Source organism: Rana temporaria, chromosome 1 (assembly GCF_905171775.1).
Source record: "Rana temporaria chromosome 1, aRanTem1.1, whole genome shotgun sequence".
Taxonomy (NCBI): domain Eukaryota; kingdom Metazoa; phylum Chordata; class Amphibia; order Anura; family Ranidae; genus Rana; species Rana temporaria.
Genome location: NC_053489.1, coordinates 190,655,917 through 190,678,229, shown reverse-complemented (window position 1 = coordinate 190,678,229; position 22,313 = coordinate 190,655,917). Strand labels below are relative to the sequence as shown.

The 22,313-nt window shown below is 44.2% G+C and overlaps 1 protein-coding gene across 1 annotated transcript in view; it reads right to left on the bottom strand.

The window, feature by feature from the left end:
- Positions 1–22,313, bottom strand: part of TMEM132C (transmembrane protein 132C) — an 835,455-nt gene that overhangs the window by 30,026 nt on the left and 783,116 nt on the right. Inside the window, exon 6 of the mRNA XM_040347368.1 lies at positions 898–1,103. Coding sequence (XP_040203302.1) covers positions 898–1,103 — 206 coding nt within the window. The remainder of the gene's footprint in view (positions 1–897; positions 1,104–22,313) is intronic.

The window sequence follows — 22,313 nt, the reverse complement described above, 5'->3', positions numbered from 1 at the left end:
CAACTTTAAGCGTATGCTCAAACTGAGATACGCTTAAATGTTGCTAAGATACGACCGGCGTAAGTCTCCTACGCCGTCATATCTTAACTGCACATTTACACTGGCCGCTAGGGGCGTGTACGCTGATTTACGCCTAGAATATGTAAATCAGCTAGATACGCCTATTCACGAACGTACGCCCGGCCGTCGCAGTAAAGATACTCCGTTTACGTAAGGGGTTTTCAGGCGTAAAGATAAACCACCAAAAAGATGGCGCAGCCAATGTTAAGTATGGACGTCGGAACCACGTAAAATTTTTCAAATTTTACGTCGTTTGCGTAACTCGTCCGTGAATGGGGCTGGCCGTAATTTACGTTCACGTCGAAAGCATTGACGATTTGCCGACGTCATTTGGAGCATGCGCACTGGGATACGTCCACGGACGGCGCATGCGCCGTTCGTTATAAACGTCAAATACGTGGGGTCACTAGTATTTTACATAGAACATGCCCCCAACCAGCCTATTTTGAATTAGGCGGGCTTACGCCTGCCCAGTTACACTGCGCTGCCGTAAGTTACAGCGCAAGTTCTTTGTGAATACAGGACCTGCTGCTCTAACTTACGGCGGCGTAGTGTATCTGAGATACGCTACGCCCGCCGAAATCTACCTGAATCTAGCCCTATGTTTTCAAATAAATGAGAGAAAAATTTGAATCATTATCAGGAAAAACATCTTTATTATTATTATTATTATTATTATTATTATTATTATTATATGGCCATTTAAATAGTCCCCTCTTCCATTTCTATCTGTCCCCAGTAAAGATTACATAACCAAGTGTTTCATGAAATCTGTATGTTTACTGTGTATATGTGGTCTGATCGATACAAGATGCTCAAGAACAGAGGCAGACCCACCTCCTGTTGAAAATAATAGGTACTCTCCATCCTTTAATCTGGCTGAGTTCAGTGTCAGAGATATCTATCTGCAGAGGCAGTCGAGGAACCCAGATGGTAATCTGCAGAGATGCACTCAGATATTGGTATGTGAAGTTCACCATCACTCCAACCTTGCCCTTCATTTCCTTCCCATTGACAAACACATAGTCACATCTTTCTGAAACCTGAACAACAAAGCAATATTCAGAAGGTTGATAGTAATAAGTGTTGCTTTATTTAGTTATCGCCATGTATCTACTGTTCATACTGTATTTCTTTTTTTAAACATGTCTGTGCGGTTTTATCAAAGAAGTATAGAACATGTACATCAAACTTGGTATGTTGTAGATTGCACTATATAGTGTCTTTTTTTGCTATAGTTTGAAGTCAGATGAAGCAAATCTATTCACTTTAAAGAAAATATGAAGGCCCTTCCAACACAGACCCAGAAAGTTTCTATACAATGATCTTTTCCTGGATGAATGTTCTTTATACAGTATCACATTAGTAACAAAACTTTGCACATAGAAACACTTTACCTGTTGTTCTTCCATTATCTAAAAAAAAGACCACAATGACCCATAGAATGACACCCATAGAAGGAAAGAAACTGCATTTGGTACGCACCCTCATATTTGGATATTGGTTTGTTTGCAGATCTGTCAACTTTAAAGTTGTAATAAACCCCAAAAGCAAACATTTATTATATTGCGGCTTACAATTCTTAGATGTGATGGCTGCATTAGATTCCTTTTTTAGGCGTTCTTTCTTATATTTTCACCTGGTGATCCTGCCAGTAAGTTGTCCTGCAGATGAAGCACTTAAATGGTTGAAACAAACCATTTACCACTGACAGGGGTACTTGATCAGCTAATATTTATTTATGTAAAATGTATATCCCAAAAGGTAAAAAACTGTTTAATATAACTGCTTCGGAAGTATTAGCTGTAGCTTAGCCTCGGGCTGTTAGTTTATCTAAATATAGGTTTTTGGCTTAGTACTACTTTAATATTTTCCCATAAATTGTTAATTCAAACTAAAATAAATAAAGGCTGTGTTATAAAGGCTCAGTCTTTCTGTCTATGGCAGGTGTATTTAAATAAAAGTAGTGTCTTCTGTCCCTTCACATCACACCCCCCCTCCACCACAGTAGTGTCTTCTATGCCCCTTCACATCTCCCCCCCACAGCATGGTCTTCTGCCATCCATTCACATCCCCCCCCCCCCCCACATTAGTGTCCTCTTCCCCCTTCCCTGTTCTGACCCCCACAGCACTGTCCTCTGCCTGCCCCTTCACATCACAGACCCCCCAGCTCTGCCCTTCATTCACAGCATAGCCCCCTGCTGCTCTGTCCCCCACTTTGCACTCTCTGCAGCTTTGTCCCCAAATTCACACCCCCTGAAGCTCTTCCCCACACTACTCACCACAGCCCCCCACCACTTCACATCACAGACCCCCACAGCTCTGCCCTCACTTCACAGCACAGCCCCCATTCCCCCCACTTCACAGAACCCTGCTGCTCTGTCCCCCACTTTGCACTCCTCTGCGGCTCTGTCCTCAACTTCGCACCCCCTGCAGCTTTGTCCCCAACTTCACACCCCCTGCAGCTCTGCCCCACACTACTCATCACAGCCCCTCACCACTTAACATCACAGCCCCCACAGCTCTGCCCCCTCATTCTTCTACCTTTGGGCAGGTGTACAGGAGTGGAGAGCAGGAGACAGGCTATCTCTGAACAGAGAGCAGGAGCGGGAGCTGCAGCCAGAGTTAACTTTTAATATTAATAAGCTGATGATTGGTTGCTAGAACCGCTGTGCATCTTAGCATCCAGTAACTGGCTGGTTAACTTAAAATGTTAACTCCAGCAGCTCATGCTCTCCATTCACAACTGTTCTGCCTCCAGCTCTCTGCTCTGCTTTGAAAATTACAGCTGCAGAGGCTAGGGGAAGAACTGGCTGCCAAACGGTGGCCCCGATGGGACAGTGACCCGGTGCTCCATTTAGTGATGCCTGGTCTATGGCTGTGAAATATGATGAAAACCATGATATTTTAAGTACTGTAAGTACAGCACATTGGGATCCATTCACAAAACTAGATCGCATGCGGTATGTAGATGTCCAGACACATCCCTAACTATTGCATGCAATCCTGCAACTGTCAATTCACTATACCGTAAAAATGCGAAACTTTCAAAACTGTCAATAAATACCGCATTAAACTAGACTAAGATGGACTAATGCCCTGTACACATGATCGGTTCGTCCGATGAAAATTAACCGATGGATTTTTTCATCAGATATCCGATGAAGCTGACTTTCATCAGTCTTGCCTACACACCATCGGTTAAAAATCCGATCGTGTCCAACGCGGTGACGTAAAACACAACGACGTGCAGAGAAAAATGAAGTTCAATGCTTCCGAGCATGCGTCGACTTGATTCTGAGTATGCGTGGATTTTTGACCGATGGATTTCCCCACAGACTGATGGGGCCCACACACGATCGGTTTGTCCGTTGAAAACGGTCCATCGGTCCGTTTTCATCAGACGAATCGATCGTGTGTACAGGGCATAAGACTGGGATGCCATAAAAGTTCATGTGCGTGTAAAGGCGGGCGTCCAAATACTTTTGGTAATATAGAAAACTTTACAATCACTCCAAACATAATACAATGTACAGTGCCTTGAAAAAGTATTCACACCCCTTAAAATTTTCCACATTTTGTCATGTTACAACCAAAAAGGAAAATTTATTGGGATTTTATGTGATAGACCAACACACAGTGGCACATAACTGTGAAGTGGAAGGAAAATAATAAATGGTTTTCCAATTTTTTTTTTTTAATATGTGAAAAGTGTGGCATGCATTTTTAGTCACCTTTCGCTGCAATTACAGCTGCAAGTCTTTTTGGGGATGTCTCTAACAGCTTTACTCTAGAGAGTGACATTTTTGCCCATTCGTTCTTTCAAAATTGCTCAAGCTCTGTCAGATTGGATGGAGAGCATCTGTGAACAGCAATTTTCAAGACCCCATTCACACTGAGGCAGTTTTCAGGCCTTTTAGCGCTAGAAATAGCGCCTGAAAACTGCCTCCCCAAGTGCTTTCACACTGGGGCGGTGCGCTTGTGGGACGTTAGAAAAAGTCCTGCAAGCAGCATCTTTGGGGTGGTTTGGGAGTGCTGTATACAGCACTCCCAAAACGCCCTTCCTATTGAAATGAACAGGCGGCACTTCCAAAGTGCCTGAAAAGTGTTTAGGAAGCGCGCAACACGGGCGCTTTTAACCCCTTCTTTGGCGGGGGTTAAAAGTGCCCCCGCTAGCAACCGATAAGCGCCACTTAAACAGCGCTAAAGCACCACTAAAACGTGTGGTGCTTTAGCACTAACACTCGGGCAGCCAGTGTGAAAGTAGTCTTGCCACAGATTCTCAATTATATTTATTCATCTAACACATTAATATGCTTTAATTTACACCATTCCATTGTAGCTCTGGCTGTATGTTTAGGGTCGTTGTCCTGCTGGAAGGTGAACATCCCCTCAGTCTCAAGTCTTTTGCAGACTCTAAAAGGTTTTCTTCTAAGATTGCCCTGTATTTGGCTCCATCCATCTTTCCATTAACTCTGACCAGCTTCCCTCTCCCTGCTGAAGAGGAGGATCCCAACAACATGATGCTGCCACCACCATGTTTCACGGTGGGGATGGTGTGTTTATGGTGTATTGCAATGTTAGTTTTCCACCACACATAGCGTTTTGCTTTTAGGCTAAAAGTTACATTTTGGTCTCATCTGACCAGAGCACCTTCTTCCACATGGTTTCTGTGTCCCCCACATGGCTTCTCACAAACTGCAAGCAGGATTTCTTATGGCTTTCTTTCAACAATGGCTTTCTTCTTGCCACTCTTCCATAAAGGCCAAATTTGTGGAGTGCATGACTAATTTGTTACTAACTCCTCCGGAGTTACCATGGGCCTCTTGGCTGCTTCTCTAATTAATGCTCTCATTGCTCAGGCTGTCAGTTTAGGTGGACGGCCATGTCTTGGTAGGTTTGCAGCTGTGCCATACTCTTTCCATTTTCGGATGATGGATTGAACAGAGCTCCATGCAATGTTCTAAACTTGGGATATTTGTTTATAACCTAACCCTGCTTTAAACTTCTCCACAACTTTCTCCCTGACCTGTCTGGTGTGTTCCTTGGCCTTCATGATGCTGTTTGTTTACTAAGGTTCTCTAACAAACCTATGAGGGCTTTGCACAACAGCTTTCGGTTCAAAAGTTTTTATTAAGTTTTGATAATGAGATCAGCAAAAAAAAAAAAAAACATACAGAAGGCAAGGTGCTGGAAGATAAAATAGAACATACATTACAGCCCGGCACCGAAGCCCAGATCATGTAAACCGTACACAACAGCATACTGTAACTTAACTTAATTCGCTCAGCGTGTCCCCACTACCCGGACCCAGGCAAGGACCTAGCAACCTTGCCCTTCGAAAGTTTGCCCTATCACATAGGGAGAAGCCCAGGTACCCCCATTCCCCCGGGAGCCCCAAAGGGAACAAGCTGCATCCCAAGAGACGGGGCCACCCGCCCCCCCCCCCCTTCCCGCCAGATCCTCACCCAAGCCCACGTGCAGAGGGGCTTCCACCTCTCCTAATGATCCTACTCATCAAACATGTGTACGAAGATGCAACCGAAAATCCTCCGTGACAGAGGGTCACCTCAGTTATGCCAAGAGAGGCGACGAAAAGGAAAGAAAGAAAAGGAGAAGATAGGAGAGGGTAGAGGCAAAGTACCGAAACAGGCTATCCCCGTGGGGAGCCGACAGTCAACCCTCCCACCGGCATCCCAGGTATGAGAGAGATGCCATTGTAAGTGGCCCAGGGTTCCCAAATAAAGTTGAATTTCTCCGTTCTATCATCTAGTTTAGCTACTATTTGTTCCTGTACCATGATCCAGGAGACTTTCCTCCGGAACCCTTGAAAGGAGACGGTAGGTTTCTTCCAGGCTCTGGCAACAGTCAATTTCGCCCCCAGCAATAGAAAGAATGCCAGGGCCTGTGAGTGTTTGGCTAAGTTCGGGATACGATGGTTAAGTAGTGCTACATTAGGATGAGGGGCTATCGTTATCTCCATCACCGAACCAATAGTACGGAATACCTTCCGCCAAAACGGTCTTATGCGAGGGCAGGTCCACCAAACGTGCAGCATTGTGCCTTCAAGATCACAGCCTCTAAAGCAGACCGGGGAGGTTCCTGGATACATTTTTGCCAGCCTGGAAGGAACGTAGTACCATCTTAACAGTACTTTAAGGCTAGCCTCTATAAGGGAGACATTGAGTATACCTTTATATGCTCTAGTAGAAGCACCATACCACGCTTCTGTGTCCCACGAGCCGCCCGTGTCTTCCTCCCAGGCTCGAGCATAGGTCGGCTTGTCCGTCTTTGTCATCAACGCAGTATAGATCAACGAAATTCCTCCCCTCTGATCCACCGCTTCCGCGCACCACTGTTCATAGGGGGTAATAGAGGGGGGCAGAGGTTTGTTGGACCAAATGGAGTGCAGGAAGTGGGAGATTTGAGTGAACCTAAAGAGCTCTGTGTCAGGCATGTCCAATGTTTTCCTGCAGTGCGAAAGAGAGAGCGGGCCTGTTCGATTGAAAAAGTGCCCGATCCTATATAGACCCTTATCTGTCCACCATTTAAAAGCAACGATATCCATTCCCGGGGGAAACTCCTTATTATGGAACAAGTGCCTCAAGGACTTCCATGGCGATATCAGGGTTTGTCGGTCATGTAGCTTGGCGCAAAGGGCCACCGAATGTGAGAGAGTTGGCGCCATTATGGCCGGTCTACATTTAGGTTCGCAACTCAAAAGGTAATCAATGGTGTGTAGTGGGACTGCCTGCCTTTCCATAGATAACCAATCTGGCTTGGAACCCCTGGAAAAGGCTATCGATATTTGAGCCAATTGGGCAGCCTGGTAATAGTTCCACAAGCTCGGGAGGCCCAGTCCTCCCTGCGTTCTTAGTCGAACCAGAACACCTGAGGGACACCTACACCCCTTTTTACCCCAAACGAAGCGAACCATTCCTGACTGCAACCTACAGAGCACTGTTTTCGGGACAGGGATTGGGAGAGAGCGAAATAAGTATAAAAGGCGTGGGAGAAGGGTCATTTTGATCGCGTGTATTCTGCCTAACCAGGACAGTCCCGCTCTGGACCACCTCTCCATATCACCCTGGCACCTAAGGATCATGGGGGGATAGTTAGCTTTGAAGAGGTTGTTAATATCAGGTGTTAGTTTGATACCCAAATAAGGGATGTGTGAGGGAGCCCACGGGAATGCAAAGTTGTTGGTAAGTAGGGCAATAAGGTCCGGAGGAACCGATATATTCAACGCAAGCGATTTGTCCATGTTAACCGTTAGACCAGACGCTTCACTGAAGATACGCAGCGTCTTCAGGATTACGGGTGTGGAAGTCAATGGGGAAGTTACAAATAGGAGGAGATCATCCGCATACAGGGCGCATTTATGTTCCTGTGACCCGCAAGTCACCCCTTTAATATTGGGGTTCGACCGTAGTGCCACCGCCAGTGTCTCTATTGCTACCGCAAATAGGAGGGGGGAGAGTGGGCACCCCTGTCTGGTCCCCCGGCCTATAGAGAAAGAGTCAGAATATCTGCCCATCAAGCGAATCTGCGCAGTGGGGCATGAATAGAGGGAATTGATGAGGTTAAGAAAGTTAGGGCCGAAGCCCCACCTCCCCAGGACAGCAGACAGGTATGCCCAATCTAAAGAGTCGAAAGCCTTATGTAAATCTATGGAAAGTAAAAACCCCTTTTGTGGGGACCCCCCGTCCCATCGTGACTTGAGCAGGGAAACAATGTCAATAGCACGCCGGATCTGATCCGGCCCCTGTCTCCCAGGGATGAAGCCCACCTGGTCCTTATGGACATACTCGGCGATGAAACCCGACAATCTGTTCGCTAGTATTTTGGTCATAATCTTAACATCATTGTTAATCAGTGATATAGGCCGATAATTGCCCACCTCGCTAGAGTCCTTATCCGGCTTTGGGATCACCGAGATGTAGGCAGAGTTTAGATCCGCATTCAGGGGGGCTCCATCCCGGAGACAGTTAAACAGTTTCGTCAGATGGGGGGCCAGGCTGGTGCTAAATTTCTTGTAGTAACCATTGGAGAATCCATCTGGTCCCGGGGATGAACCTAATTTAAGGGCCTTGATGGTATTTAAAACTTCCTCCTGTGTGAACGGGCTCTCCAGGAGATCGCTATGATCTTTGGTCAGCCTGGGCAAAGGGAGGTCATCTAGGAATTTATTTCGCGCCGAGTGAGGGGGGGTGCTGATAGGCCTATATAGGTCAGAGTAGAAGTGTAAAAAGGCGTCCATTATCTTGGAAGGGTTCTGAGTCAGCTCCCCCGTGGCCACCCGAAGTTTAGGGAAGGCAAGAGTTCGCTGTTTGGGGCTCAGTTTCGTGGCTAGTCTGGCTCCCATCCTATCCGTGTGCGCGTAAAATCTAGCCCCCGTCCACCTAAGGTGTTGTTCAGCTGCCGTGGTCAGGGATAGGTTCAGGAGGGCCCGGGCCTTGTCTAACTCCTCTAGAGATTCGGGGGTGGGGTGAGCCCTGTGAGCCCTGGCTAGTTTCCGAAAGTCCTCTGTAAGTCTACGCGTGGACGCATTGTGTTCAGCTTTAAGCCTAGCCGACATCTGAATTAGTTTCCCCCTGATGACCGGCTTATGCGCCGCCCAGACGGAAATAGGGGAGACCCCACTCGTGGCATTATGCTGGAAATATTCACTAATGGACTCCTCCAGTAAGGAGCATTGCCCTGGGTCGCTTAATAGAGACTCCCGCAAGCGCCAACGCGGAGGGCCCCCCGACGCCGTGGGCCTATTTGTTGTCAAAGTGACCATGGAGTGGTCAGAGAGGGAGGACTCCACAATCTTGGAACATTTAATGTTTGGTATCAGCGCTGCACGTACGAAAATGTGGTCTATCCTAGCGAAGGAGTTGTGGGGTGCCGAGAAGTGCGTATAATCTTTGGTGCGCGGATTACATTCCCTCCAAATGTCGACTAGGCCTGCCAAGTTAAGTAGTTTAGCTATACTAACGCTCTGTTTAGTTGGGCGCCTCGGTTTTGAGGACCCGTTCGCTAGTTTGTCAAGGGCGAAGTCAAAGGCCATGTTCGAGTCTCCACCAATAACAACCGTACCTTTAAGGTGGTGTTGTAGCTTCTCAAGCATTGATTCAAAAAATTTCTTTTGCCCCCTGTTGGGTGTATAATATGACACGAAAGTGTAAAGCTCACCATCGATATGCCCAGAGACCAGAATGTAGCGGCCCTGTGGATCTATAATAGTCTCGGGTTGTGATAGGTTGATATTTCTAGCAAAACACACCGCTACCCCTTTGGTTTTGTTTTCAGCTGAAGCCAAAAAAAATTTAGGAAAGCGGTGGTGAAGGAACTTGGGAGTAAAGGTGGATGGGAAGTGGGTCTCCTGTAGTAAGAGAATGTCTGCGTGCATGGTGGAATAAAGTTGCAGAAGCTTCCTGCGTTTGACCGGGGAGTTGAGGCCTTGCGTGTTGTGAGAAACAATCTTAAGAGTTGGCGGAGGGCAGTGTGTGTCAGTCATGGATCAGGGTGTAGTGTACTGCGCTGTGCATCTGTAACCTACCTGGATCGAGAGGGGGACATACCCGGAGTATTCTGAAGAGGCGGAGAGACCATTGCCCGAGACCTGGGAGTGGAGACCAGCGACGACCGAGGAGACTGCGGATACCAGAAGCTGTACGAGCAAGAGGGGAAGTGCCAAGAGAGAAAGAGAAAGGAGAGAAAGGAAAGAAGAGGACATCATTACATACCTGAGGCAACATTCGAACTAAAATAACAAAACGTAACATTACTCGGGGGTCCCCTGACCCCCTCCCCCTCCTGGGGCGGAGTGGACTAGCCATCCCCAACCCCAAAACCTAAAGGAACCGAGAGTCCCCGGTGTCAGGGATCCCGGAAGCGGAACAGAAGACACTAAATGTGCCTCTGTACCAATGGAGGAGCATTGAGTCCACCACGACCCCACCCCCCTGTCAAAAACAAAACTGAAGGTCTCAAAGAAACCCATGCTCCCGTATGTACCGAGCGCCCCTTAACAAAGGGGGAACATGCAATATAGTAAATGAACACCCACCGACCACCCCACCGATATGTGGGGTCAGAGATCCGACAGAATCCCCTGTGCAGGAGTTCTGCCGTCCTACACTAGGATTGAGCGTAATATACCAACCAGAGCCGAGGAATAAACTGTAAGTTCCAGTCAGGGCACCGTTCCGCATAGGCCAGAACCCAACTCTCGACCCCCCGGAAGGGGAGACTTCCTAGCAGCTCTAAACATATAGCAAATAAGCAGTAAACTCTAACAGAACCTCTGACCGGAACTTGTATGAAAAACTAGGCAAAAAGAAATAAAACTAACAATACATTTAAATGTAAATTTAGCCCCTTACTGCAGAGCAGCTGCCAACCCTCCCCCCTGAAACCAGTGACAGGGGCCTCCCCCGTCCCCCGTCCCCAAGTCCCAGTCCAGGTCGCCCCTATCAGCGGGGGCCTATTATGACAAAAGGAAAAAAGAAAACAGGGGCCCGATCTAACTTGAGCCTTCCCTGCCCGGGGAGCAAGGGCATACCCCAGAGATGTTCCAGGGGAGACGGGCCAGTCCCAGACCAAGTCCCGGAACCACGAACAAGAAAAGGTAACAACAATTTAGAACCAAACAACAAGGTGTGTAGAGTGTTCACGTCGTCAGATTCTCCTTAGACCGTTTGGAGCCGTGTTTCAGCCACGTCTGCTGCAGCGGACTCGCTGGCGGTGGCCTCTTTGATGATGCGGGGGTGCCTCTATTAGCCAGTGCCGGGGATGGGTCCAGGTGGACCAGCCCGAGTTGGGTCAGGAGACGCTCCCCCTCTGCGAACGAGGAGAAGCCGAGGCTCTTGGTTTTGTAGGTGAAGTTCAAGCGGAGAGGGAAGGACCATCTGTAAGTAATTCCTCTGTCCATCAGGACCTGGAGCAACGGTTTAAGCGCCCGCCTCCTCTGAATGGTATATGGGGAGAGGTCCGCAAAAATTTGGATCTTATGCCCGTGGAGGGTGATATTATCCACCGATCTAGATTTCCTTATTACTTCCTCCTTCACCGAATAGAAATGCGGCTTAACGATAATGTCTCTGGGCAATCCGTCTGAGCGAGGGGCTTGAAGTGCTCTATGGGCCCTGTCCAACTCAAGACGGTCATCGGGAATGCCAGGGAGTAGATTTTTAATAAGGGATTTAACTGCCGCTTGCACCTCTTTTTCGGATTCGGGGAGCCCCCTCACTCTAAAATTGTATCTTCTCGATCTGTTCTCGAGTTCGTCGATCTTTGCAAACGCAGTCTCTAGCTGTTCCTGTACATCTTGGAGTCTGGCTGAGTTCTGGTTAATTCTAAGCACCGCTTGGTCTGCCTTCTGCTCAATGCTGTCCATTCTCATCCCAATTTGTTGTAGATCTGCATGTATAGAGGAGGTAATCTGTGCTGCATTCAGAGCCAGACTTTTTGATAGCATCTGTGAAAAAGCAGACATCATAGAGGGAAAGTCTGTGGGTGTAGTGGCTTCCTCCTGTGCCTCACTCACTGAGAGCAACAGGCCTGTGTGAGGATCCATCATGGGGGTAGTGGGACAGCCCGCACCCATCCTACCCAGTAAGGACTCTGTGGATGTCGGGGAGCTGGCTGGCAGCAGCGGGGGGTATTCGGTACCTGGGGAATGCAGTGGCGCCAGGTCCTGGTCGGCTATAGATTCGCCTTCATTACTCACTGCGGGCGCGCCTCGCGTCACCGCCGCCATCTTGGCATAGCTGAGGGGGCCGGGAGCGTCCGCCATCTGGCTCGATAGGTCCCTCCTGGCCAGCGGGGATGACATCCGCCTGCTCCTGAAGGTTTCCCCCACTCAGATATCCCGATGATCGGGCCGGTAGTGCGCTCGGTACGCTCTGGGGGTTATCGTTGGGCCGTGGTGGAGCGGAGCTCTAGCAGCCGGTGGCCATCTTAGGAGCTGCCGCGCATGCGCCTCCTGCACAACAGCTTTATGTATACTGAGATTAAATTACACACAGGTGTACTCTATTTACTAATTAGGTGACTTCTGAAGGCAATTGGTTCCACAAGATTTTAATTAGGGGTATGAGAGTAAAGGAAGCTGAATACAAATGCATGCCACACTTTTCACATATTTATTTGTAAAGAAATTGGAAAACCATTTATAATTTTCCTTCCACTTCACAGTTATGTGCCACTTTGTGTTGGTTTATCACATAAAATCCCAATAAAATACATTTATGTTTTTCGGTTGTAACATGACAAAAAGTGGAACATTTCAAAGGTATGAATACTTTTTCAAGGCACTGTAATTGGCCAAAAGTGTATAGCAGATCACAATACTCTAATCCCTTGTTAGAACATATGTCATATGTAGTGGGGATATTTATTCACAATTATTTTTAGAGCTATATTTGGCTCAAATATTCGCTAGACAGAATGGGATTAGGTACAGACAATTATTCTTAAAAAGCTGTTAGGAGAAGGGTGTCACTTTCAAGAACATCAGAGAAAATTGAGTACTGTCCGTGATACTTTTTTTATTTGCACTAACATACAATTTTTCAGGACAAGCTTTCGGGGTGTTACCCCTTCTTCAAGGTCCAAGCAGTACTGATTCACAATTTTTTGGCAGAATGTTAAAACAAAACAAGGAAAAAAAAAAAAAAAAAAAAAATCTCAGAGGGAAAGGAAAAAAAACAAACACATACAAATCAATGGTAATAAAGATAACATCAGAGTTAGTGAGATAAGACAGAGGGAGAGCTAAAGACTTGAGGGGGGGGTTGTTAGTCACAGAGGGGGGTCATAAAACTGTAGTATAATGGGTAAGGAAACCAATATCTAAATTTAGGCCATTAGTTTTTGTGTCAAAAAGAATTATCATTCTTAGTTCAAACGTTTTCCTTTCCTGGATAGTTCTGAAATTCCCTTTAAGAACTAAAACATTAAGGTCTTCTATAGTGTGGTCAGGTTGTGAGAAATGATGTCCCACAGGTGTGCATAAACTGTCTTCCTTATGTTCCTTGATGGTATGTCTGTGCAAATTCATCAGAGAATGACAATGACTAACAAGAAAAAAAGATGTGTCCGAATATATATAGCAATGACAAATATCACAGCAAAAATGACTTTCAAGCAGGGTTCCTCCAGAGGTTACCAGGGGAAAAAGTATCAAAAATGACACACATATATAAATACCCTTCTTCCACCAACAAAAAAGATAATGTTGTATTTTTATTGGTGAAAGAAGGGTTTTTATGTACTGTATGTGTGTAATTTCATGAAGCATGGGGGTGGAGCCCGGCGGCAAATTCAAAACGTACACAAAACAGAACACATACAGTACACTGTAATCTTACACAACTAAAAAGTGTCCCTTTAGGTCAAAAGCGGTTTTAGAACAGCTAGAAAACAGATAATAAATAAGAACACTTACAGAATTGAGTGATAGTGAATCGTGGGGAAATACATTTTTTTTTTATTATTATATATTTTTTTATTATTATTATTTATAGTTATTTATTATATTATAATTTATGATTTCGTGTTTCAAACTTTATCATACCCGGGATGTCTACTAGACTATTGTTTGGACAGATTTAAATTAGTTATTATTAAGAATTACAGGCCTACAATATAAAACAATATAAAAAATTTCTATGCAAAACAATGTACCGCTTTGAGATTTAAAAATCTGACATCATACCGCCAGGGAGGTTAATTGAACTTAGTTGTTTTTATTACACCACGTGTGTCCTGTAAAAGCAGCTTCCCTTTGACTGGTATTCTAGTCACCTTTTTTCTTTTGTATTAATACATATGTTGCAGGGACTGCACTGGCTTAGTGACTTGGCATATTTAGATTGTTTAAAACATTTTACCTCCTTTATTACCAATAAAAACTGACAGGGGTTCTAATTCTTCTCCACTGTATCTATGCCACTGGATATCGCATGGGGAAAACAAAATTTGAAAAAATTCTATGAGCTTTCTTACCGCAAATTTTAAAGAGGAAAATACTTCTTTGTGAATGGAACCCACTGGGGTAGATTCAGAAAGAAATTACGCCTGCGTATCCATAGATACGCAGCGTAATTGCTAAGTAGCGCCGGCGTATCTACTTTCTGTATTCAGAAAGCTTGATACGCCGACTGTAGCCTAAGATACAACTGGCATAAGTCTCTTATGCCGTCGTATCTTAGGGTGCATTCTGACGCTGGCCGCTAGGTGGCGCACCCGTAGTTGTCAGCGTAGAGTATGCAAATTGCATACTTACGCCGATTCACAAACGTACGCGCGGCCGGCGCTCGTTTTTTACGTCGTTTGCGTACGTCGTTTTCGCCGTAAGGCTGCTCCTGCTATTAGGAGGTGCAGCCAATGGTAAGTATGGACGTTGTTCCCGCGTCGCGATTATCAAAATTTGCGTCGTTTGCGTAACTCGTTCGTGAATGGCGCTGGATGCCATTTACGTTCACGTCGAAGCCAATGACGTCCTTGCGACGTCATTTACCGCAATGCACGTCGGGAAATTTTCCCGACGGAGCATGCGCAGTACGTTCGGCGCCGGAACGCGCCTAATTTAAATGATCCACGCCCCCTACGGGATCATTTAAATTACGCGCGCTTACGCCGGCCCCTTTTACGAAACGCTGCCGCAAATTACGGAGCAAATGCTTCGTGAATGCAACGTAGCTCCAGTAATTTACGGAGGCATAGCGTAAAAACGATACGCTGCGCCGCTGTATCAGTGCGCGCCCCTACCTGAATCTGGGCCACTGTTTTTGGTAGTCATGTCATGTCATTATACAGTATATGTGGCAACATTTGACAAAAATGTGCAATATTAAGGACTACCATCCCTTTTTAGTACAACAACAAGAAACAAAATCAATCTACTTCGCAGTGTAACATAAAATTTACACAGATCCATGATAAGGACCCTTTTAACCTCCCTGGCGGTATGATTCTGTCTGGAATTACGTACCAAAAGCGGTACAATTATTTTGCAAGGAAATTTGGAGTTTTATACTGTTGGCCTGTAATTTTTAGAAATAACTCACTTAAATCTGACCAAGCAAGAGTCTTGTAGGCATCCCGGGTATGATTTTTTTTTTAAAACAAAATTATAAATTATAATATAATAAATAATTATAAATAATTATAACAAATAATAATATACTTATAATAAAAATTATTCAATAATGTAATCAACTCAAAATCACTGAAATGTGCTCAGTTGCAGAATTGTCGCTGTCATTACTTTTATTTTTTTTATGACGAATTTCCCCACAAATCGCTATCGCACAATTCTGCAAGTGATTATAATTTATTATCGCTGTTTTCTAGCTGATCTAAAACCATTTTTGACATAAAGGGACACTTTTGGACAATCTACAGTTTTTAGGCAGAAATTACATTTTTTATTTTTATAAAAGTACATGTAGGGCACTGGGCAGACCACTAGGGACAAGGGGGGTGTGTATTTTTTACATACAGTACTGTAATCTATAAGATTACAGTATACTGTATGTAAAGTGTTTGTTTACTTTTTTGAATTTGGCGCCGTTCTCCGCTCCCGTGCATCGTAACGTCGCAGGGAACGGAGATCGGCGGCACACGGGGAGACTGTGAATCGAGCGAGGAGGTCCCGCTCGCTCACACAGCGGGTGGCATCGCAGGATCCAGGGACAAGGTGAGTAACTTGCCTGTGGATCCAGCGAGAAGGTAAGCCGCGCCGAGTCACGCTCGGGTTTACCGCCAGGGAGGTTAAGAAGAAAAGGGGATTGTCAATTCGCTTACATTTCTTGCAAAATAATAACCCAGCTGTCAGCCAAGAAAAGGCAACCTTGGTAGTAACCCTGCAGCATTCTATAGGAGTTGTGATTGCCCCGGCGACAGATATGGCTTTATCTGTGCCGGCCACCAAGGGGCATGAAAAGGGAAGTTCCTCTGAATTATTACTGTAGATCCAAGGGAGCAACACAGGATAGAACAAAACTACCCCACTATTCTTAACTATTATTAACCACCTGATGGTAATGACTTAGGCTGGGTTCACATATATGCGAATTGGATGCATTTTTAACTGCATCTAATTCACATAACATAAAAAAGTGACCGGCCACAGTGCAGTTTTAAAAAGGGTCCTGTGCATTTTTGAGTCTGAAATTTTTCCCTGAATTTGCTCCTGGACCGATGAACAGAAACGCCCCGGTCTGCAAACCGCATATATATGTGAACCCGTTCTTACCCAACTGCCTGCCTAAAACATCAGACGGTGGAACAATGTAGTGTCAGGCTGTTTTGTCCAAATGAATCTATTAATTATCTCCTGTGGTTTATGCCAGTACTAAACACTTTTTTTTTTTTTTTTAAGTTTGCAAATATTAATATTCTATTGTTACAGGATAATCTGTATAGGGCACTGTTCCAATCTCCACTTAGCCTCTCCAACTACGACTAAGCCCAATCTGGGTGAAACCTTTCAGAGAGGAGTGGCTATGGGTGGGAACTGTCAGAGTGCAAGTCCTGAATAAACTCTTTGGAGGATCAACATCATTAGTGTGCAGCAGCTTTTGTGGGAACTATTAATATTTTATGTTGTGTTTGTTATGTGCAGTTTTATTGTGAGGGAAAGATGATCCACACTCCGTTAAAAAAATCTTTGTTTTTATTGACAAGCCACAGTGAACCAACACAAATAAGAACAGTTGACGCGTTTCAGCCTACAAGGCCTTAGTCATACTGGCCCAGATTCACTAAAGAGATACGACGGCGTATCTCCTGATACGCCGTCGTATCTCTGTTTTAGGGTCTTCTTAACTATGCGACTGATTCATAGAATCAGTTACGCATAGTTAGCCCTAAGATCCGACAGGTGTAATTGTTTTACACTGTCGGATCTTATGATGCAATACCACGGCCACCGCTGGGGGGAGTTCGCGTCGTAAACCAGCGTCGGGTATGCAAATTAGGAGTTACGGCGATCCACAACGGTTTGCCGCGTTCGCTACGTCGCTAGTCTAGTTTCCCGTCGCAAAGTTAGTCGTCGTTTTTGGTGCCCTAACTTTACACAGCACACGTATGTGCTGTATAAAGTATGGCCGTCGTTCCCGCGTCAAAATTTGAAAATGTTTCCTTCTTGTGTAAGACGTCCAGGAATACGGAAGTACGCTACGCACGTCGCCGTTCGAAAAAATGACGTCACTTCGCGCAAAGCACGGCGGGAAATTCAAAAGGGAGCATGCGCAGTAGGTCTGGCGCGGGAGCGCGCCTAATTTAAATGGCACACGCCCCTTTGAATTACGCGGGCTTACGCTGGAGGCCGCCGGCGGAAGTTTTCTCGCAAATGCTTTGTGAATCAGGCACTTGCGATGAAAACTTGCGGCGATGTAACGTATCTACGATACGTTAAGCCGCCGCGATTCTATGTGAATCTGGGCCACTGTTCTTATTTGCGTTTGTTTACTGTGGCTTGTCAATAAAAGCAACGATTTGTTAAAGAGCAACGACCGGAGTGCGGATCATCTTTTCCTCATTACTCTACTCAGCCAGCGACTGTGGATAGAGCACCCGGGGAGCTCTGCTATCTATGTGGTGTATGGGTAGTAGCACTGACTTTTCTGTTTATACGTTGCAGTTTTATTTTGTCTCTATTTCATATCAACTATGTAATGGAGTAAACCTTGGATGTTCACAGGCTTTTCTATCCGTTTATATTCCCCTGCAGATATGGAAAATATATGGATAAAAAAAAAAACAAGGTGATAATGCAGTTTTCTGGAAGACAGCAACATGATACAAAGTGCAACATTGTAATGAAAGTATTTTTAACAAAATCTACAAACAGAAATGCAGTCGCATTGCTTCGTGTGTCAGCAGCCTGAACCCAAGGTGTGACTAGAAGCTTGCACATTATTTATGGGGCTCCTGGTATGTTATGCAAACATAGACACTTCCAGCAGTCCTCTGCTGAATTTCTAATGAGATGTACTTTGCAGATGAGCAGGGAAGCAGCACTGGATGTGGAAAGCCAATCAACACAACTTTGCGATAAGAGCTTCATCTGTAGAACAATACATTGTGGTATGATATGAGAGCTGGTCTTTTGTTAAGTTATTTCTGTATACTGACACTAAAAATACATAGTCTTTTTTTTTTTCTCTAAAGAGCCTCTTCATCCAGGGAATATGTCTCAATTCAAGGCAGTGTGTCATTTATCATAGTGTATATGCAAGACAGGTTTATCTTTAGAAAACAGAGTGGTGTAACCTTTGGCCTGTACCAGAGAACATAATGGCGCACGGAGTGTTGCTAAGTATGCACATTGCTTAAGGTGTCACACAGTTTCACTTAGGAGATAAAATGTTAGCTGAGACTTCAAATTTAGTATCCTATTCAGAGCACAGTTATTAAAAAATAGTTGATAAAACTAGGTGGCATGTGTCTCAGTTCTTTGTTTCAGCTGAATTTACATTTAGTTAAAAAAATCCCCTAAGCACTTAAAGGCTAACTTCATCTTTTTTTTCTTTTATTCTAAATTCCAGCTCCCCTATATACCATTAACCACTTCAGCCCTGGAAGGATTTACCCCCTAACGACCAGGCCATTTTTTTGCGAAACGGCACTACGTCGATTTAACTGACAACTGCGCAGTCATGCAACGTTGTACACAAACAAAATGTGTGTCCTTTTTTTTTCTCAAAAAATAGAGCTTTCTTTTGGTGGTATTTGATTAACTCGGTTTTTATTTTTTGCGATATAAACAAAAAAGTGACAATTTAAAAAAAAATATATATATTTTTAAATTATAACTTTGCTATAATAAATATCCCAAATAAAAAATGTCTTTATCAGTTTAGATCAATATGTATTCTTCTAAATATTTTTGGTGAAAAAAATAGCAATAAGCGCATATTGATTGGTTTGCGCAAAATTTATAGCGTCTACAAAATAGGAGATACATTCATGGCATTTTTATTATTATAATTTTTTTTTACTAGTAATGGCAGTGATTTGCGATTTTCAGCAGGACTTCATTGTGGCGGACAGATTGGACACTTTTGACACTTTTTTGGAACCATTGACATTTATACAGCGATCAGTGCTAACAATAGCCACTGATTTCTGTAAAAACAAATATGCTGCTTTTTAACTAATGACACGACAAAGCATATAATTCGCTCCCTGGTTATCTCTCGCCTCGACTACTGCAACTCCCCCCTCATTGGATTACCTTTACATAGACTATCCCCCCTTCAGTCCATCATGAATGCCGCTGCAAGACTCATCCACCTTACCAACCATTCAGAGTCCTCCACCCCTCTCTGCCAATCCCTCCACTGGCTTCCACTCACCCAACAAATAAAATTTAATAAAAGTACTAACAATAATTTACAAAATCATCCACAACTCAGCCCCCAGCTACATCACTAAACTAGTCCCAAAATATCAACCAAGCCGCTCTCTTAGGTCCTCCCAAGACCTCCTGCTTTATAGCTCCCTTGTCAGCTCCTCCCATGCTCGCTTCCAGGATTTCTCCAGTGCTTCTCCCATCCTTTGGAACTCCCTACCCCAATCTGTCTGACTGTCCCCTAATCTATCCATATTCAGACGATCCCTGAAAACTCTTATCTTTAAAGAAGCCTATCCTGCTTCTGACTAACACTGTTTTACTTCCTCCATCAGCTCATCCACCACAGCTATTACCTTTTGTATCAATTGACCCTCCCTTTTTAGATTGTAAGCTCTATTGAGCAGGCCCTCTGATTCCTCTTGTACCAAATTGTAATGTAACTGTAATGTCTGCCTTTATTTTGTTAAGAGCTGCGCAAACTGTTGGCGCTATATAAAACCTGTATAATAATAATAAATGTTACTGTCAGGGAAGGGGTTAAGACCAGGGGGCGAACAAGGGGTTAAGTGTTCTCTAGGGAGGTGTTTCTAACTTTTTATATTTTTTTTAAATATGTATTATAGCAGATTTTTATTTTTTTTTCAAAATTGTCTATATTTTTTGTTTATAGCGCAAAAAAAAAAAAAAACTGCAGAGGTGATCAAGTACCACCAAAAGAAAGCTCTGTTTGTGGGGAAAAAAAGGACATACATTTTCTTTGGGTACAACGTCACACGACATTTGTCAGTTAAATCGACGCAGTGCCGCATTTCAAAAAAATGACCTGGTTATTAACCTCCCTGGCGGTATGATTCTGTCTGGAATTACGTACCAAAAGCGGTACAATTATTTTGCAAGGAAATTTGGCGTTTTATACTGTAGGTCTGTAATTTTTAGGAATAACTCACTTAAATCTGACCAAACAAGAGTCTTGTAGGCATCCCGGGTATGACATTTTTTTTTTTAAAAACAAAATTAAAAATTATAATATAATAAATAATTATAAATAATTATAACAAAAATAATATAATTATAATAAAAATTATTTAATAATGTAATCAACTCAAAATCACTGAAATTTGCTCAGTTGCAGAATTGTCGCTGTCATTACTTTTATTTTTTTATGACGAATTTCCCCACAAATCGCTATCGCACAATTCTGCAAGTGATTATAATTTATTATCGCTGTTTTCTAGCTGCTCTAAAACCATTTTTGACATAAAGGGACACTTTTGGACAATCTACAGTTTTCAGGCAGAAAGAATAGTTTTTATTATATAAAATGACATGTAGGGCACTGGGCAGACCACTAGGGACAAGGGGGGTGTGTATTTTTTACATACAGTACTGTAATCTATAAGATTACAGTATACTGTGTGAATTGTGTTTGTTTACTTTTTTGAATTTGGCGCCGTTCTCCGCCCCCGTGCGTCGTAACGTCGCAGGGAACGGAGATCGGCGGCACACGGGCACTGTGAATCGAGCGAGGAGGACCCGCTCGATCACACAGCGGGGAGACATCGCAGGATCCAGGGACAAGGTGAGTAACTTGCCTGTGGATGCTGCAAAAGGTAAGCCGTGCCGCTGCACACTTTGCACAGCTACCCCGAGCGTAACTCGGGGATACCGATCGCAGCATGGAAAACCCACCCCGAGTCATGCTCTGGGATACCGCCAGGCAGTTTAAGGGGGTAAATCCTTTCCGGGGCTGAAGTGGTTAAAGCTAATTTCAAGAAATAAACCCTTTTCCTAACCACTCTACCTGCCCTAAATAATCTTTTTTTTTTAATACATCTACAAAACATAATTACTTGCCTAAATCCAGATCCAGATGTGTCAGATTGGGTCCCAATTCTTCCATGTAGATGTAAACCTCTGACATAAAAAATTAACAAAGCATAACCTTCTGTAGTGTGTACCTCAAACCAAAGCACAGAGTGAGATTTCTGTCTGCAGTCTGGTTTCTCTGCTATCTTCATAAGTCCTTTTTGACAATTTGAGCTGACTCCAAGGGATTGAGGGGGATAGGGGAGGGGGCCTTCAGCACACAGCCTGTGATTCACAGCCTCAGCTGTGCATGTAGCCCCATGAGATTGTGTAGAGGGGAGTGTCTCTTCCCTCCAATCAGGTCTACACTCAACTCCCTGCTCTATTGTGTGCAGTGTGTGACAGATCCCTGCCCCTTGCCTCCGTCTAAGGAAAATTATCAAAAACAAAAACATGATTGGAAGACAAAAGACAGCACAACTTCCCCTTTATCACTAAACTATGTGAAGTTTTTCTTGCAAAGGGATCTTAGCTTAGTAAATAAGGTTGTGTTGACTTCCATAAGGTACGGGTGCAGGGCTGTAGGAAGAGAATGCAGGAGCCTTTTACTGATCGCGGGTGCAGTGCTCTGGTAGGCTCATTAAAGAAAAAATAATAAATGCAATTTTTTTACCTCTAAAAATATGTGCATTCATTTATTTATTTTAAAACTGAACTTAGCCTTAATGTTAACTTATTTTCACCTCATTCACTAAGATAAGGGAAAATGTCAAACTGATGCCATCAACAGAGGTTCAAAGCCCATCAACACATGTCTTTATGCAGCTTCAAAAGTTTTATGAAAAACTCAGTCAGGGAAATCCATAAATAGGGTCTAAAACACTCTTCAAAATTCAGACATGCCTCCACATGTCAAATGTTAGTGCGGACAACAGATTTATGCACCTGTTGTACAAAGGTATGTGAATCTGGGGCATGCATAGAGTGTGTAGGCTCATTGAGTCCCAAGCATCTATATCGGGGGTTCTCAAACTGGCGTCTCTTCATCTGTTGCAAAACGGCAAGTCCCATCATGCCTCTGCTTGTGGGA